We start from the raw sequence: 19,733 nt of genomic DNA, 5'->3' as shown, positions 1-19,733 counted from the left end.
ACAATTGGATTAGAATCCTCACATGTAATAAAGTTTGCCCTACATCTGAAATGCAGATATCATTTTCATAATTCTATAATTTGAAAATTAGTGTAGTTGCGTGATCAATTTGGAATCCTTGCATGTGGTAAGACTTGCACCATATTTGAAGCGCAGATATCTTATTCATCCAAACATGCAAATTTCGGTGACTGTACGGAAAAAGACGAAAGAGAGAGCTGTGCAGGACCGAATAGATGTAATTACAACATCTGATAGCAGAGGCAAGAAATAACAAAGAAAAAAACGATTGGCGTAGGAGGCAGTTGCAACATAAGATAAACGACAGATGCTTTATATCTGGGTCCGCATCCTCGATACTAACACGCAATAACTAGCAGCCACCTGTCCTTCTGTTATGTCCCTCCCTGCTGCAGCCAATTCCTCATCACCGCATGTTCATTTGTGAAGCGCCCATGAAAAAGAAAGCAGGAAAGATCCTCTTCTCTTTCTTTCATTCATAAAAAATCATCATGCCATTGGCGACACCGAGCTATAAGTAGTTCTGATGATAAAACCGTACTCGTTTCCACAAGAATTCCGCCTTCTCAAGACCATCGCCATCACAAATTTAATATACCGCCTTCTTATATTATATACCCATTAATCTCCTACTTTACTTCTCTGCTCTTAGATCAAATTTCTTTTTTTCCACTGCTCTAGATTTCACACACGTATACCCATTAATCTCCTACTTTACTTCTCTGCTCTTAGATCAAATTTCTTTTTTGCCACTGCTCTAGATTTCACACACGTAACCCATCTTCAACTGCAAATCATCATAGTGGGAAGTGAAAAGGGTATCTACCCTATATCTATGGCGCGGCTCTCTCTCAACTTTCTCACACAATATCAATCCAAAGCTCTTATGTGTGAGAAGGGCAAGAGAGAATTAGAGCGCTTCTAGAATGAAAAAACAGCAATCCCCAAATCAATGCACATGTGTGTGCATGGCCTCTGCAGCAACCCAAAAGGGTTGTGTAACTTCACTTGCAGTAAAGGGAAGCTTGATCTACGTGGGTTCTCAGAGTGGCAGCATTCTCATATACGAGAAAAACTTAGATGGGTTTCTCGAGTTTTCTCAACTCGACTGTAATGCCCCCGTAAAGGCTCTTGCTATTGAAGAAAATAGAGTCTTTGGCGGACTGCAAGACACCAAGCTGAAAGTGTGGAGTCATCATTCGGACAGGAGTTTAAAACTAGTGACACATCTCCCCACTGTGCAGGACCGTATTGTAAGGTACATTAAGCCTGGCAGCTTTGTGCAGACTCGACGCCATCACAAAAGACTCTGGATCAAACATGCCGACGCTGTTAGCTGCCTAGCATTATGCTTGGAAGATAACCTCTTGTATTCTGGGTCGTGGGATAAGACGGTTAAAGTGTGGAGGTTGTCTGATTTCAAATGTGTGGAGTCCATCCGCGCTCACGAGGACGCCGTGAATGACATTGCTTGTGCAGGGAAAGGAGGAATGTTCTTCACCGCTTCTGCTGATGGAACAGTCCGGGTGTGGAGTGGGTGGCAGAGTGATCACCGTGATGGTCATCGTCATAATAGTGATCATCGTGATGATGGTCGTCTTGTGGCCACTCTGTTTCAGTCTACAGAAGACGCTGTGAATTGCTTGGAGTTGAGCACGGACGAGTCCATCTTATACAGTGGAACATCGGCGGGCCGGATCAACTACTGGACTGTCGATACAAGTCTCCAAAAATTTAACAAGGGGTCTTTCTTTGCACACAAACGCTCCGTTCTTTGCCTCACAACCCTACAAAAAATTGTGTGCAGTGGATCTGCGGACGCCACCATTCGGGTCTGGAGGAGAGGAGAGGGAATTGCACATAGTTGTGTGGCAGTTTTGGAGGGTCACAGCGGTCCTGTGAAGTGCATAACTGCTGCCTTGCCGTCGGTTTCTCTGGACTTGTCATCCACCTTTTCCTCGTCCTCTTCTTCTTCTTTTTCCTTATCTTCCTCCTTAGCTTTTGGGACTTGTTTTCATTGCCCCAATTATCATTTACTGTGTGGTGGATTTGTTGTGTACAGTGGAAGCGTGGATGGCACCCTTAAAATGTGGCGGGTTCGTGATAATGATTGTAAGGTCTGTGCTACTGCTCAGAGTGGCCGGCCATTTTAAAATTTCAATGAAAAGATTGTCTGTTCAAACATCCCTATAGGTGTCAGTTGATTGCACCACAATCCCTGTTGCAGTTTATGTAATGTTTGTACACATTTCAATGTGTATAATGCTTATAATACTTACAATATATATACCAATGGAGAATCTCATATTAAAATTTATATAGATCTACAAAAGTAAAAAGTGAGTGAGTATTAAATCTTTAGTATTTGCTATTGATTAAATTTCTTATATGGGGTTGTGGTTATTGAGCCATATTACTGACATTGACAATAAACATGTAAGATATTCAAGATATTTTTAATGATGGTATATATTTCAATGTGTATAATACTTAAAAGTATATGTAAACAATGGGGAGTTTCATATTAAATTTTATATATATTTAGAAAGTAAAAAGTGGGTTATTATAAAATGCTTAAAACTTGTCATTGATTAAAATATTTATAAGATATTGTGATTTATCATGAATCATATTAGTGACATGACAATAAATATTTGAGATATTGAAGATACTTGTAATGTTTGTACACATTTCAATGTGTATAGTAATTATAGTATATATAATCAAATGGAGAATGTCATATTAAATTACATAAATCTACAAAATTGTAAAAAATGGGTTAGTATTATATCTTTAGTACTTGTCATAGATTAAGATACTTGTCATTTTTTGTTTGGTGAAGAAATTACTAATATTTTCTTGATCTATTAGTAGATTGTAATAAGAACTCAACTTTTTTTGATACAATAGCTTTTAAAATAAAACATATCTTGATCATTTCTCATATAAAATATACATGCTTCACTTTATCAATAATAAAGAAGTAAAAATATTATTTAAAACACTTTTAGTTAGCTGGAAATTGCTACTTACAATAGAGGAGAGGGGAGGAGAGGGGCTTGTAGTTATGTAGAGTTCAATTGATCTGATAGTTATTCTGATTATCTATATTAGTATTAGTACAAGATAATATTATATTATGTTAATAGTTATCTCACATATTAATAGAAATACTACCAAATATGTGACATATGGGATCAATAATTGTAGATTGCTACCTTTCCATTGATGTCTGTAGGCTTGTCATCCATCTTTTCCTCATCCTTCTCTTCTTCTTCTTCTTCCTCTTCTTTCTCATGTTATGGGGGTTATTTTTATTGCCACAATTATCATTTCCTGTATAGTGGATTTGTTGTGTATAGTGGAAGTGTTGATGGCACCTTGAAAATTTGTGTTGGTTAGTGATAATAATTATACGGTTTGTGCTAAAAGTGGCCAACAGTTTTAGAATTTCAATGAAAAGATTGTTTTGATCAAAAATCCCAATAGGTGTGGGTCGATTGCACCACAACTCCTGATTTAGTTTATATGATATTTGTACACATTGAATGAGTATAATACTTATAATGCATATAATCAAATGAGGAATGCTATATTAAATTTGTAAATTTATATCTACAAATGTAAAAGTGGGTTAGTATTGAATAATTAGTACTTGTCATTGATTAAAATATTTATATGGTGTTGTGGCTTTTCATGAGTCATATTACCATCATTGATAATAAATATTTGAGATATTTAAGATACTTGTAAGGTTTGTACATTTTTCAATGTGTATAATACTTATAGTATTTATAGTTTTTGATTAAGGCAAAAACAGGTTTTGAAGGGACCCGAAACCCTTTACAATCAGATTTTGAATGGATCTAGAACCCTCAACCAAAAAGTTGTCCTAACAAAAGGAACATGAAAGCACCAGACAACCATTGGTAAAAATGGCACCCATAGCCAAATACATGGGTTTTAAAAATAGGCTCCCACAACCTAAAACAAAGCTGCAAAAAGAACAACCAACAACCAGCCTAAAACTAGCCCCCAACCAAGAACCATCAAGATTTACATTTAGAGCTACTCTCGTGGGAGCGGAGAGTCATGTCAAAGGAAGTCTTAGAGAACTTAGCTTTCTTTCCCTTAATAGAAATCTAGTCCTCTTCCACTTGCATTTCCTTATCATCCCAAGCCAATGCACCATTATCCTGAGAATGAATGCCTCTAGCCACTGTCTCAGAGATATCATCAGTATTCCTCCCTACAGGCATGGCCTCATCATAAAAGCCACCAAATTTGATAGCCGAAATGCTATCACCAGAAATTGCATCTTGAGGTCCATTCTCTCTCTCTTTAGGGGTTTCAACGTGATAATCTTGCACAACTTCAGCAACCCCACCATTTATGACATCTAGAGAGGATGCTCCAAGACCCTATGATTCCATTGCAACCACCTCAAAAAAACTCCTATGTTGCTCGGATTTCTTTTGAACTGTATAATGTTGTTGAGAAGCAACTTTCCACCATGTAGCCGTCATTGTCATTTTCTCAAATCCACATTGTACAACCGCATGACCTATTTTAAAACATCTTCTACATCAAAAGGGAATCCCTTCATAGACCAAAGATTGAACCCAAGAACCCTTTGAATATTTGAGTAAAATCTCAGCAGACAACCCTTTTGAAACATCCATTTCAACCAAAATGCAGGCAAAGGTGGAGTAAAAATATCAGAGGATTCACCATCCACCATCAAAAAATATCCAAGGGCATCACCCACTTCCTCTAAAAGAGGATCAACCAATAAATGAAGGGGGAGATTAGGAAGCCAAACCCAAATCATGATCTTATTAAACATTTCAGAAGAAGGGTTGAAATTAGAGTGCCAAGGCTTAATCATCATCAAACATTTGTCCTCCCAGCTAAAATAATGATCATATAAGATTTTGTTTCTATTCTAAGCATTATCAAACTTAGCAATAAAAAACCCCTTAAACATGGGGTAAATATAAACTTTACTAGTTATAAGAGGTTCCCACTATTTTGAGATCTAGGTATGCAACTGAGGGAGGCTAGGTCATAAACCCCTAAACCGACATATCACACCATGCAAGGAAAGAATAGAAGCATTATGATCTATTTCCTCTTCTGTCTCTGCTTTCGTATTAATAGTTGTGACATTTTCAATAGGAATGAACCCACCATCAAAAGGCCATTTCCCTTGTCATGACCTCAGAGCCTCACCAGACTGCCTCTACCCAACATTAGTAGTAACACCTCTGAGAAGGGCATCCACAGGGGGAGGGATACCCACCGATGAGGGAAACATAGGTGGGTCAGCGTAGCTAGAGGGAGGAATGATCAGAGATGGGCGAGCAGAGTCGTAACAAGTAGTAGCGTTCAAACAGGTAGAGTCGTTGCAGGTAGCGACATTCAAACACCAGTGAGTGGGAGCCATGTGGATCTCAATACTAAAGTCCTAGATGAATATAGATTTAATAGTATTTATAGTTATTGGAGAATGACATATCAAATTTTAAATAAAATTCTAAAAGTAAAAAAAGTAGGTTAGTATAAAATGTGTAGTACAAGCCATTGATTAAAATATTTATATGGTGTTTTTCTTTCTCACTAGTCATATTACTGACATTGATTATAAATATATGAGATATTTAATATACTTCTCATCTTTTTCCTAGAGAAAAAATCATTAATATTTTCTTGAATTGATGGTAGATTGTAATAAGATCTCAACTTATTGATTCAATAACCTTTAAAATAAAAGATATCTTTATCATTTTTTATATAAAAGCTACATGTTTTACTTTATCAACAATAAGAAAGTAAAATTAATATTTAAAAAAGCTATTAATTAGTTGGAAATTGCCACTTGTTATAGGGGAGAGGGGCTAGTAGTTGTGCAAATTCAAATTTTGTGATAGAAATTACAAATATCTAGATAATAATAAATTAGAACAAATTGATATTATACCTTGTTAATATTCATTTCATATATTAATAAAAATATTGGCAAATATATGATGTATATGGGATCAATAACTGTACACTTCTAAACTTGTAATCGTCAAGTAAAAATTCATATATACATATAATATTAAATGTTATGTAATTCATTTTTCTCTAATTTTAATATATTACTAGCAATTGCACCTTTGTTTGCAATGGGTATTTTGAAGAGGTGTGAAAGGTCAATTAGGAGAAAATCTCTAGTCTATTTTTTGCATACTATTTGTGTATTACTATGTAAGGTCAATTGGTAGGAAATTCAACAAATGATGTTTCTTGTGCAACAATTATCATAATAGATAAGTGATAGCTTCAAACCAACTATGCATCCACTTACAACGATCTAAACATCGCTGAAAAAAATGTCTAAATAAGAAAGTTAATTAGGTTTTATTACAAATAGGATCATGTTATATTTTCATTTTGGAGAAAGGGAGAGAGGGAGAGATATAGGAATAGAAAGAGGAAGAGATAGAATGGGGAGGAGAGAGAGAGAGAGAGGAGTAAGGAGATAGAGGTAGTGGATGGAGATGGAGATAGTCAATAAAAGTGTTCTTGCAAGAAAATAAGAAAGGATGGTGCTTTTAAAGTTAAAAGAAAATAGTTATTGTTAATAAAAATTAACGCATATTTCAATTAAATTTAAATACAATACTCAATTAAACATCATAAATGTTTGTTAAAATTTGTCACGAATATTGGGGAATAAAACTATGTGGAGTTTGGAGGAATAAAAATGGGTGGCTTAGGGTTTCACTATGAATGATTTTTGCAATAGATTCTACAATAATTTTGTTAGTAACATGGTGTCTCAAACTTGCATATAGATAAGGTTACTATTTTTAGTAAAATTACATTTGAGTATGGATTGGTCTAAAATTTTCCCCAAAGCTTAAAATTGGCTAGATAAGAATGTTGGTAAATTTTTCTTGCAAGATCATGTCTAGATTTGAAGATATTAAAGTTTTCATTTTTTAAAGTCGTGAATGAAAATTTCAAAGGTAATTTTGAGGGCCTTAGAGGCTCCAAAATAGCCTAAAAGTGTCTATAACTAGCATAGTTGGTTACAAATTGATAGAGAACATCATGATCTTTTTGGTGCTTCAAATAGTTCATCAATTGAACACTTGATTCAAACATTATGGCCTCTAGTAGTTGGATCTCCTAAAATAGGAAATATAAAAATGTGTTGGACACATAAATAAGTTGTAAATGGGAGTTATACATGTTGGTGTGTTTATTGACACATCATAGGTCGTAATGTATTGGATATAAGATGGTCACCACTATTGAGAGATTTGAACTCATGGTTTTGTAATACACTTTGATAGATTAATATATTGTATCTCCTCTATATTAGGTATGTGAGATGGAGGTTGTGTGTAAGATTTTGATAGATATTAAGCTTCCTCTAGATCTTTGTGGGTGATAATCCTATGAGAATATTTCTTTGCAAGTATATTTTAATTTGTTGATATCTAAATAATATATTAGGTGAATTTTGAAGTGTAGGATTTTTCTCTCAAAAGGGTTTTCCCCACATAAATAATTGTGTTGTGGTATGCATGCTATTCATGTTTATTTATGTTAAGTTTCTATAACTATTGTAAAGATCTGTAAATGTTTCCCATTACCCTCCTCTCAAGGTTAGTGTAGGAAGTTGTTCTGCTACTTAACTTACAATTTTTTATCCCTCAAGCTTTTCTTCAACTAAGGTAACATCCCTCTAGTATCCTTTGTGCTACATTCAGGGTTGGGCACAGTCCATTTTGTGGTTGTGAAAGGTAAAGGCAAGGTATTTTTGTAGTATTTTCATGTTTGGGTGTAGCTATTCAAATGAATATGTTGGTTGCACACTTTTTTGTGTTTGGAGTGTAGCTATTTAGGCAGATCTTTTGGCTTTAGCCTTCTAGTGTCTCCCTTTAGCAATATAAGGCTTATAACCAAAGTCCTTTATTTACCTTTGTTGCTACTATTTTTCAGGATATTCAATGCTAAAAGAAGAAGCAAGGAAGAGTGGAGGGGAGGCGATAAAACTGGTGGAGGAAAATATGAAAGATAATGCTACTATTTTAGGAAAAGAACCTATGATTGGAACTCTAGAGAATGATATTGTGTCAATGGAAGCTAAGACAACAAAGCCCCCTGAACAAGAAAAGAATATAAATTTTGACAAAGAAATAGTGGAGAATTTCAATGAAGAGTCAAGTAAAACTATGCAATTTTTTCTTCTTGATGTTCTGGTTGACTGCATAGCTAAATATCAAAATAGATTAGTTATTCTATTTTTACTAGGAGGTATACCTTCTAAAATTGAATTCTAAAAGTGGACTAGAAAAAATTGGGAAAATTGGAGATGGGACATCGAAGCCCTAAGAAAGTTAGGAAAGGATATGTGTCTTGCACATTCAGGTCTACACACCATACCCAAGTAGTCCTTCAATATGGCACATGGGTTATTTGTAGATATATTTGCTACTTGCAAGCTTGGACATTATATTTCTATCTTGAAGACCATTTATGGTCTAAATACACTATGTGGATAAAGATACCTTTCATAAACCTTGCATTTAGGCCCTTTCTAAAAGAAATTGTCTCACAATTTGACAGGGTGTTATGTTGTAAAAATAATATAGATAAATTTTCTAGCATGAAGGTTCATCTGAGGACATCTATTGAAATGGACCTTACCAATCAACTACCAAAAATAATTAAAATGATAGGCCTGGAGTTTGAATTTTCTCAGCCTTTAGTGTACTTAAACAAACCCAATGCATGTTTTTACTATTGACAAGAAGGTCATCTGATTAGAGATTTCTCTATTAGGAAAAATAAATTTCCTTAGGCCAAAACAACAACTACCACTAGTTCACACTTTAAAATTAAACCTTAGCCACCTAATATACCTACAATAGCTCCTTAGCCACCTCTTCTGCCTACAACAATCCCTCGGTTACTTAAAAAAAAATTGACACTATGGATAATTTTCGCTCCTACAATGATGCCATTATGTTTGATGGTTGGAGGATGGTCCAAAAAAGGAAGGAACATCCAAGACCCTCATACTTCCAAAATGGGCATACTAATCATTCTTCTGCTCTCCCTCATTAGGATGTTACTCCACCCCCTTATGTGAGACATAGATCCCCTTATAAGTCATAAATTCTTGAAGTTTTTCCATTCTCTATGAGACAAATATCAAGATCTACTACCCCTACTTCTAAAGAAGTTAGTTCTTCTGATCAATCTATTACAACTACTAATTAGTTTGATGACCTACCAGAAGAACAAAACCTTGGAATTATACCTAATCATGAAGCATAAAATCATGTCTAGGAATATGAGATGGATCTCTCTTTCTCATTGCATATATAAGGTTAAGGAAGAAATTGTCAGATGGAAAGGTCAGATGTTGTCTTTTTGCAAGAATTTAAACTGAATGATTCCTGACTTGGTTCTTCTATATTCAACGTTTGGAGAGATTCTTTGTTTTTCATATGTCACATAAGAAGGAAGGGGTAGGGTTGTGATTTGTTTAGCTCCTTGGGAAAGTAAGTATGTCATTGATAAAGGGGAGGATCTATCAAATAGTTGTACGTGGGTCCTTTTCTTTATCAATGGATATCACATTGGGTTCTGCTTTATTTATACTACAAATTTTGCTAAAGAAAGATGTGAATGATGGGAATAGATTACAGATAATTTGCCTCATTGTGATAGCATTATTGGAGGTGACTTCAACATGGTTGAACATTTGTTTGATCATAGTTGGCCTAATGGTGTTGGATTGAGTAATGAATAATTTGACAAAGGACTCTTCTACTAGAATTCTTTGGGGGTAGTTGATCCTATCTGTAATAAAAAATCCTACTAGATTAAGAATTGGTTTACTTGGTCTAACGATAGGTTGGGAGTTGATAGGAAACTTAGTTGACTTGATAGGTTTTATATCTCTCCCAACCAACATTTAGATAAGGTCTCTAATGGATTCTATGTCAAAGTGGATTATTTTATTGTACTTTTAGATCACTTTCCTATCATATGTAACCTAAAGAAGGAAAATAGAGAAGTGGATTATAAGATGTCTTTCAAGCTCAATACTTCAGATATAAAAAATACTTCATGTGTTTTTTCATTGGTTAGTGTTTAGATTTATATTCCTAATCCTAAAGAAGGCAATTCGTATATGGTTTGGTGGCGGAAAGCTATTTCTCAATGTGTCATTTTTTTACATTCATTTGGTAAAAGAATGGCCTGTCAATGAAGACAAAGAGAGAAATCTCTTGAATGAAAGCTTGAAGCCAACATAAATTCCCTTAATTTAAAAACAACCATACTATCCAAGTAACTATTGCTACTATTGAAGCTCAACTCCATAAACTTCATATGTTAGAGGGAAAGGGGCCAAAATTAAGGGAGGACTCCATTAAATTAAGGAAGGAAACAATGGTAGTAAATATTTCTTCAACTAATTAAATTACAAATATAAGAAGGAATATATTGGACCAATAAAAGATTAAATTGAGATTTTCCTTACTAATCTAGAAGATATTAAAGGTTTGTTTCACATTTTTTTATGAAAATCTCTTCAAGGAGGATCCCCATTGGCTTGATGTTCAAGATACATTGGAAAAAATTGTCAAGGATATCATTCCAAGTAGACTATGAATATAATAAATATCTTGATCATGATATTTCCATAGAGAATTTGGAACATTTTGTGTTTTCAATGGCCATTAACAAAATCCCTAGGATTGATGGATTTTCTATTGAATTCTACTAGACTATGTTGCAACATATTAGGGATGATTTTTATCTTGTTTATTTGGAACCTTTGAGGCAAGCATCATTCGATCCTGATATTAATAAAGGTTTGATTAAGTTGCTTCCTAAAGGTAAAACTAAGGACTCTCTTTTGGGATAGCGTCCTATCACATTGCTCAATACAGCTTATAAAATCATTGCTAAGGCCATGTCTTTTATAATTAAACTTGTGGCTAAAGGAATAGTTATGCCTGAACAAACTGGGTTCCTAGGTAGATGCTTTATCCTTAACAAATTTTAATCCTTGCTTGGGAAAATTTTGAGTGGGCTCACCAATCAAGGTAGAATTATTTTCTTGTGAAGCTATCTATTTTGATAAGTATTATGACAAAATGGGATGGAGGATTATTATCAAAATGCTTCAATGGTTGGGGTTTGGTTCCAAAATCTACAAACACATTCACATGTTATTTTAGGATGCAAATTCTCAGCTTGTTATCAATAATTCTCTTCAACTAATTCATTTCCTTTACAATGTCTATTATACATGATTTCCCTCTATCTCCTTTTCTCTATGTAGTGGTTGCAAATGCTCTTAGCTATTTGCTGCATAAATATAATCAAATGAATTTAATTAGAGGTATCCATATTCCTTACAACTTCATTATCCTTAAATTATAGTCTTAATTTCAAGGTTAATTTGCAAACTGTTGTTTGACCTGGGCAAACCCACATCAACAAACAAATTTTAGTGATTTTGTGTGTAGGAAATTGACTCGAAAGCCATGAATGGGGAATTTGGTAGAACAAAGAGAAACAACTAGATTCATCTTTTGAAGGCTCAAAAAGTGGTGGAATGGGTTGTCCAACACCTCCTAGTCTTGGAAAATTTTGATGAGCTTTCAACAACAGATTCTGTGTGTCATTCTGATTCATAAAATATTTAGTTTTTCTGCATCCAACATTTGGAGGAATGGGTCACCCCACACCTCTTGGTCTTGACGATTTAGGCTAAATTTTCTATCATAGGTTTTGATCTATTTCCCATCCTCAAATCCATATTGACAGTCTTGCATGACATCTAGAACTTACTATTAGTATTATTTAATGTCAAATTCTCATTGTTTGTCCTATATCTCGCATAGCAATTGAAACCTAATTCAAATAAAATTTCAACTCAAACAAGGAAGATTAATCTAATTTATATTCAATCCTTTTATTCAGTTGGATCAATAAAATTCAATTCTCCTTAAAGTAAGTTGGTATGATGAAACTAGTGGCTTTATTAATCTAATTTGTCAAGTCCTAATTTCAACACCTCACATCTTTGTAAGCTTGACATTGTACTTGCATCATTTTGGTTTCTTATTCTCAATTTTGATTTGTATGTATTCAAACAATCATATTTTCACTCTTATATCATATAGGCACTTAATTTACATAAATTTAGAGGTTTAATTTACAAAAAGCCAAATTTGAAATTGACTTGTGGGTTGCATATTTTCTAATTTACATGCTCAAATCTGATTGTTATGATATATTTTCTTTCAGATTTAGAGACATTCAGATATCACATCTCTCATTTCATTAGAATATGTAATTGATTAATCAATTATTTTGGAAAGAAATTGCATTATAACCATAACATAGTTGGCATTGCATTCAATATTTTCTTCTTTGTTCATGAGTTTTTTCACCCTTAGTCCTACATCCAATTTTCAAGTGAGAAGAAGTTATATACTTAGGGCTTCCCAAGGTTTAATTACCAAGGATATGGAGCCTGAGTTGACTAACCTATTCCATGTGAGTGTTGGTACTTCCTCTAATTCCACATGACACACCTAACATCATGGAGACACACTCACCTCATAATTTTCTTGATGAGGATGACTCTCCTATTTGAGTAGCAATTGATTAATTAGGAAAACTTGACCAAAAGTTGGATGATCTCCAAAATTATATGAGTCAATAATTCTGAAATAGTGAAGAAATACCCTTGACTCAAGGAATGAGGAGAGTGATTCAAAATGATGCACATGGTGTGGAGGTGTTGTGTGGAATTGCTCATATTTTTTATACCAATATTATGCCTATTTTGTTAGGTCTCGGAGACAACTGAGAGAAGGGGGGGGGGGGGGGTGGGGGTGAATCCGTTGTCTAATAAATTTAAACCAAAACCATTTAACCAACTTAATGCTTAATACCGGTAAACCAGTTAAGTATGCCGGTAGACAGTGTTAACAGTAAATTGCTATACCGGTAAAGATTAATGTATGAATCCACAACACATAACACCAATATTTGTACGTGGAAACCCTATAAGGGGAAAAACCACGGTGGGAAACCTTACCCACAATTAGATAATACTACTGCAGATAGTAAGTGTACACAAATAGGGTCTGCACATGCAGAAAGGCCAACAGCCTAGAGCTCACTGCTCAATCACAAAATGGGAGTCAGACTGACTACAGTTGGATGGTTAAATCCAATAAGAATTTACTGCACAAAATAGCATCTTCATATGTTGGATTCAGTACCGGTGTAATGCTGATATGCTTCTACAAAAACCTAGCTTCACCTTCAAATGATGTCTTCGTGTATACCTCTGCTTAATCTCGCATATACCTTCTCACAATTATTTTTTGCATTCCACATTCAATCTTACAAATAAGATCTTACATTTATACCATAACCTAAGACCAATTTTAGTAGGTCAACTCTACAAGATATTAAAATATAAACTTTTTACAAACAATATAATATCCGATGCAATAACCGATCGAACATGTCAGCTTAATACATTTGCAACAATAATAAATCAACTCCATAGCGTGCCATGCTGATCTGGAAAAGATAAACCTATTGGTGTAACCCTAGGTAACCCTAGACCTATTTGTCGGTAAAAGAAAATATGCAAATATGAATATACCAATGATTAAGTCTTCAAAACAAAGTGTCCACATGATGTCTTCGACATTACCAAGTGTCTTCCATATCATTCCAAGTGCCGGTGAACATTATATCCTACTGGTGAACCATATACCAGTAACTGTGTAATAGTTACTTGTGAACATTATATCCTGCTGGTGAACCTTATACCAGTAACTGTGTAATAGTTACTTGCTTGCCGGTGAATGTTGTTGGATCTCCAAAGTGCTAGTGTTTCAGTAGGTGTTGACATCAATGACAAAACCATACCAAAATACCAACATATTCAATGTTGTGTTGAAGTTCTTAGTTATTCTCATCCTACTTGTCAAGTTGAACATTTCATTCCCATGCTTACATCCTTGCCTAGTGTTCCTACATATACATCGTCTATCATGAAATTACCTCTACACAAAATGCTGGTCCTACACATGTTAGTCATGGGGACAATCCTATTAATCAACTCTCGCATACCTCCTTCCATGAGTCTTCCATTTGTTTCCCAACCATCTTGTATACCAACTTATCATAATGTTCCCCCTCCTTATTCTCAACTTGAAACTACCTACAACAACATTACTCTTGTTGGAAGTATGTGTTGTTGTGGTTGTCATTGATGTCAAACTTTGTTTTGTATTGGTGTAGGTCTGGGATGGCTGTGGTGTAGAGATATCTTGTTGTTCTATGGGTTGTTCCAGAATTTTTCAGGTCAGAAAAGTTTTGCTAATGTTGTTTGCTATTGTTATCCTCTTTGGATATAGTTTTGGTATCATGGATATGATAGTTCTATGGTCCATAAATATCCTTGTGTTCTCCAAGTGTTGTGGCATTATTCATAGCTGGTTGGGATATTCTATGTTAGACCTATCCTTAGGTATGGATATGATTTGTCCAAGATTATTTGATGTGTTATGGGATCTCACAGTAGCTTGTGGAGATCTGAATTAGAGTTATTTGTATTGGAGGATATGTTTTGACCATTAATTGTTTATGTGGATGCATAGCATGTTGGTGTGCTCTTAGTTATATTTCAGTGATTGTGGATTGGGTTATTTGATCTTTGGAAGATATGTTTTGGTCCCCTCTTTCTCTTGGAGTGGGTTAGTATGTGTTTTTTTGGTCCAAAAGGTTTATTTTGGTTCTGGCCAACTTGGTTCAAGATTTGATGATCTATCTTCTAGATAAGGATGAATGTGATTGAATTGAGTGATGAGATGATGTGTGGCATGTAGATGTGTGATGTGAAGATAGTTAGTGAGGTTCAGTGAAGAGAAAAGAAGAAGAAGAGATGTGCTCGAATGATATGCAAGCTATGCTGAGACTGTGATAGAGATATGAGATACAGTGGTGCCAGTTCAGGTCTGAGTTGTGTGTGTTGATGTTGCTCTCTTGATATAGAATTCAAGGACAACTTTATGATTAGGAGATCCTTCTTTTCATATAATTTTTGTATGTTGCCCTGTTGTAGTTAGCTTTAGATTTGCAAGTCCTCTTTTGTATCTTACCCCAAGAGAAGTTAGCCTTGGTTTGCAAGTACAGAGAAACGGGATCTTTTTCATTGTAATATGAGACACATAGTGGATATATTTTAGTGGGAAGGTCCATACTAGGAGAGAATGGAATTGAATTTGGAGGCATTGTAGAATATAATTTGGGAAATCATTCAAACCAGATATACAGCCCCACCAAGTGGTGCACATACTCCAAATGAGATAAAGTTGAAGGAGACTAATGTGAAGGCTAGAGCTATAATTTTTAGTTGTATAAGTGATTCAATATTTTGAAGGGTAAAAGGATTGAAATAATATAAAGCTATGTGGAACAAATTGTGTTTGACATATGGAGGAGATCCAAAAACAAAGTAGGCTAGGTTGATAAATCTGAAATAAAAGTATAAGTATCTGAGAATGCTTGAAGATGAAGGTGTTGAGAACTACATTCATAGAGTGACTGATCTTATTTATAGTGTTAGAGTTGTTGATAGACATTTGGATGAATGTGATTTTGTTCATAAGATCTTATTGACTTTGTCTAAATCCTACAAACCTACAATATGTACTATACAAGAGAGAAATGATTTGAGAAGGTATACCATTGATTAACTTATTGGTACTTTAGAATCTTTTGAAATTTCAGAAATGGAGGAAGAGAAAAGAGAAAAGAAAAAAACAACATTTAATGTTTCAAAACATGATGATCCAGATTGCAGTGGAGATGTAGATGAAGTTGAAGAAAACTTTGTGAGAATATTGTAGTGAGGCATTGGAAAGTACAAAGTTAAGTTACCTCTAAAATATTTTTCTTGTGGTAGAATTAAATCTTATGCTTCTAATTGCACTTACAAAGAAGACTATAAGAGACTGGATGATGATGAAAAGAAAAATGAGTTTAGAATATGTGACTTTAATAGAAAAGAGAAGAAGGGCTTATGTTTTATTGAGAAAAATATGTTTGAAGATGAAGTTGATGATGACTCAAATGAAAAATTCTTGTTTCTAGCAATTGAAGAAAAGGAGGATGCCTTGAAGAAACTAGAAGAAGAGAAAATAGTCAAAGATTATATTGCATGCTAAGATATAACCAAATACAAGGATTATAGACTTTGAATGTTCAAATCATATGATCAATGATAAAGATAAGTTTATTATCTTAATAAATATGATGGAGGTTTAGTGAAATTTGTCTGAGAAGATGGAGCAACTATTCAAGGTATTGGAAGTGTTTCCATTGATGGTAAGCATGAAACTGGTGATCAAGACATAGTTTGTTAAGTGTTAGTTAGATTTGTAGAAAAGACTATGAAATATTGTGTAGCAACATCGAATGTGTGATCAGAAAATAGAAGATTGGTAAAAGAGCTGCAGAAGGAGTTAGAATAGGTGGAAATGTATACTACATCAGGGATAGAAATGAGAGTAAATATTTTCTAGAATAAAAGGTTGAGATTGTTTCAATAATTATAGAGACAACAAGTGATCCCAAAGAGAGAAAAGAGAAGGAAACAAATGATGAAGAAGAAGAGGAAGATTCAACAAAAGTTCCTACTAAGTATGTTCAGAAGCGTCATTCAAGACAAAAGGTGTTCAGACAAGAAGGAAGATTGTAGAAGCTCAATAACAATCCAATTACTATTTTCTATCAATAACTAAGTTAGAGACTTATGATAAAGTGAATAAAGATGAAAGTTGGGAAAAAGCAATGGAAGAAGAACTAAATCAAATCTAGAAGAACAAGACTTGGGAGATGGTACCTAGACTGGTGGACAAGAATGTAATAGGAACTAAGTGGGTATTCAGAAATAAGCTCGATGAGAAAGGACAAGTGACAAGGAATACATCAAGACTGGTATGTAAAGGATATTCTTAGGTGGAAGGTGTAGATTGTGAAGAAAATTTTGCTCTAGTAGAAAGAATGGAAGCTATTCATATGTTTCTTGCATTGTCTAATTACAAAAAAATTAAAGCTTATTAGATGGATGTCAAATCAACACTTTTGAATGGAGAAATGGAAGAACAAGTTTACATTGAGAAACTAAATGTATTCAGACAGACAGAAGAATTGGATATGGTGTGAAGACTGAAGAAAGAATTGTATGGACTCAAACAGGAATGTAGAGTCTAGTATGCAAAATTGGATAGGTGTTTGTTTCAACGGAATTTTAGGAAAGGTACAACTGATAGTAATCTTCATTTCAAGATTGTTGGAGATAATTTGTTGATTGTTATAGTTTATGTTCATGACATCATATTTGGAGGAAATGATAATTTATGTAAAGAGTTTGCTAAAGAGATGCTGGAATAATTTGGGATGTCAATGATTGGTGAGTTGTCTTTCTTTCTTGGGTTGCAAGTTATTCAATCTGAAAATAGAATATATCTCTCTCAGAGAAAGTATGTGAAGGAAAGGTTGAAGAAATTTGGTTTTGATTATTGCAAACTAGTTACAACTCCTTTATCCATTGGATGCAAATTGAGAAAAGATGATGAGTATCTAGAGGTTGAATAGAAAAAGTACAAGTCAATGATTGGTAGATTGTTGTATTTGATTGCGTCTACACTAGATATCATCCAAGTTGTGTGTTTGGTGGCTAGATTTCAGGCAAATTTGAAGGTTACACATGACCAAGTTGTGAAAAGAATTTTTAGATATTTGACAAATACTATAAATTTTGGACTTTGGTACAAAAAAGGTGGAGATTTAATGTTGAAAGCTTATATTGATGCAGATTGGGCTGGAAGTGTTGATGACCAGAAGAGTACTGGTGGTGGTGCATTCTTTTTAGGGGATATATTGGTGTCCTAGTTTAGTAAGAAACAAGATTCAGTTTCCCTATCTATTCTTGAAGGAAAGTATATTGCAGTGACATTTTGTTGTACTCAAGTAATGTGGATGAGACAAAATCTTAAGGATATCAAGGTAATATATGATGAATAAATTCCTATTATGTGTGACAATACAAGTGAAATAATCATTTCAATGAATCTAGTTATGCATTCATGAATAAAATATATTTCAATCAGATATCACTACTAAAGGGAGAAAGTTGTTGAGAAGGAAGTTTGGTTTGAGTACATTTCTACAAAAGAGTAGGTTGCAAATATTTTCACTAAGCCATTGGAAAAGGATACATTTGAGTTTCTTCAAGAGAAGCTTGGGGTTATTGCCCCTCCTTCTTCTATCTAGATGCATTATGGAGATGCATCTTTCCGAGGGGAGCTTTCATGCCTATTTATTTTCCTGCATTGATGTTGTGATTGCTCTCGAGGGGAGTAGTGGTGTGTGTAGTGTTGTTATGGCCTTTGTCCTTGATAGAAAAGGGGGAGAGATTGAGAAGTTCTAAGGGAAAGATTAAGCATTTCTGAGGGAGAGATTGAGAATTCTTGAGATACCTCTGATAGGGGGAGAGATTGTGCAGTGGAGAGATTCAGTTCTAGAGAGATAGAGACATAGTAGTATTGTCAAGTGTTGCCATCAATGACAAATTTGGACATTGTTGGAAGCATTTTTTTTTGTGGTTGTCATTGATGGCAAACTTGTTGTTCTACATTGGTATTGGTCTAAAATGTTTGTGGTGTAGAGATATCTTGTTGTGTTAGTGTTTGAGTCTAGAAAGTGTTGCTAATGTTGTTTGGTTTTTGTTATCTTCTTTGGGTATAGTTTTGGTATCATAGATATGATAGTTGTTACATTGCTTAGAAATATTGTTGTGTTCTCTAGGTGTTGCATTATTCATAGTTGGTTGTGATATTCTATGTTAGACCAATCCTTAGGTTCAGATATGATTTGTGAAAGATTACTTGATGTGTTATGGGGTCTCACCATAGCGAGTGGAGATTTGGATTAGAGTATTTACATTAAAGGATATATTTTGACCATTAAATGATTATATGGATGTGTAGCATGTTGGCATACTATTAGTTATGTTTCAGTGATTGTAGATCAATTATTTGATCTCTAAAAGATGTGTTTTGGTCTTGTCTTTCTCTTGGAGTGGATCAACATGTGTGTTTTTGGTTTAGGCCGACTTGGTTCAAGCTTTGATGATCTATCTTGTATATAAGGATGAATGTGGTTGAGTTGAGTGATGAGATGAAGTGTGGAGTGTAGATGTGTGATGTGAAGCTAGTTAGTGACATTTGGTGAAGAGAAGAGAAGAAGAGTTGTGTTCTAATGATATGCAAGTTAAGTTTAGACTGTGACAAAGATATGAGACAGAGTGTTGGTAGTTGAGGTTTGAGTTGTATGTGTTGATGTTGGTCACTTGATGCAGAGTTCAAGTATAGCTTCATGATAATGAGATTCTTCTTTTCATATCATATTTGTATCTAGAGATTTTTTTAGTGGTGAATCTTTGCCAATTGGCGAATTCCGTGTTTTTTTTTTTGAGGAAATGGCGAATAGTCTGGGGCAACATAGTGGTCAAATCGCCCAGAATTTTGAGGTTAATGGTCCACTATATTTTGGCTTCGCCATTGACCACACACCATTCAACGTGCATGCTCGTA

General features: G+C 34.4%; 1 protein-coding gene across 1 annotated transcript; it reads left to right on the top strand.

The window, feature by feature from the left end:
• Window positions 1-749: 749 nt before the first annotated feature.
• LOC131048682 (protein JINGUBANG-like) lies at window positions 750-2,338 on the top strand. The gene has a single exon (XM_057982735.2). It carries the CDS (start codon window positions 948-950, stop codon window positions 2,172-2,174), a length of 1,227 nt encoding a protein of 408 aa, XP_057838718.2. The 5' UTR covers window positions 750-947; the 3' UTR covers window positions 2,175-2,338.
• The last annotated feature ends 17,395 nt before the right edge of the window (window positions 2,339-19,733 follow it).

Source organism: Cryptomeria japonica, chromosome 7, assembly GCF_030272615.1.
Source record: "Cryptomeria japonica chromosome 7, Sugi_1.0, whole genome shotgun sequence".
In the NCBI taxonomy this organism is placed as follows: Eukaryota; Viridiplantae; Streptophyta; class Pinopsida; order Cupressales; family Cupressaceae; genus Cryptomeria; species Cryptomeria japonica.
The sequence above is the reverse complement of the archived record's forward strand: the minus strand, read 5'-3'. Positions and strand labels throughout refer to the sequence as shown.

Bases quoted from the DNA above. Each gene is read 5' to 3' on its own strand.
- LOC131048682 (XM_057982735.2), top strand. From the start codon at position 948: ATGAAAAAACAGCAATCCCCAAATCAATGCACATGTGTGTGCATGGCC.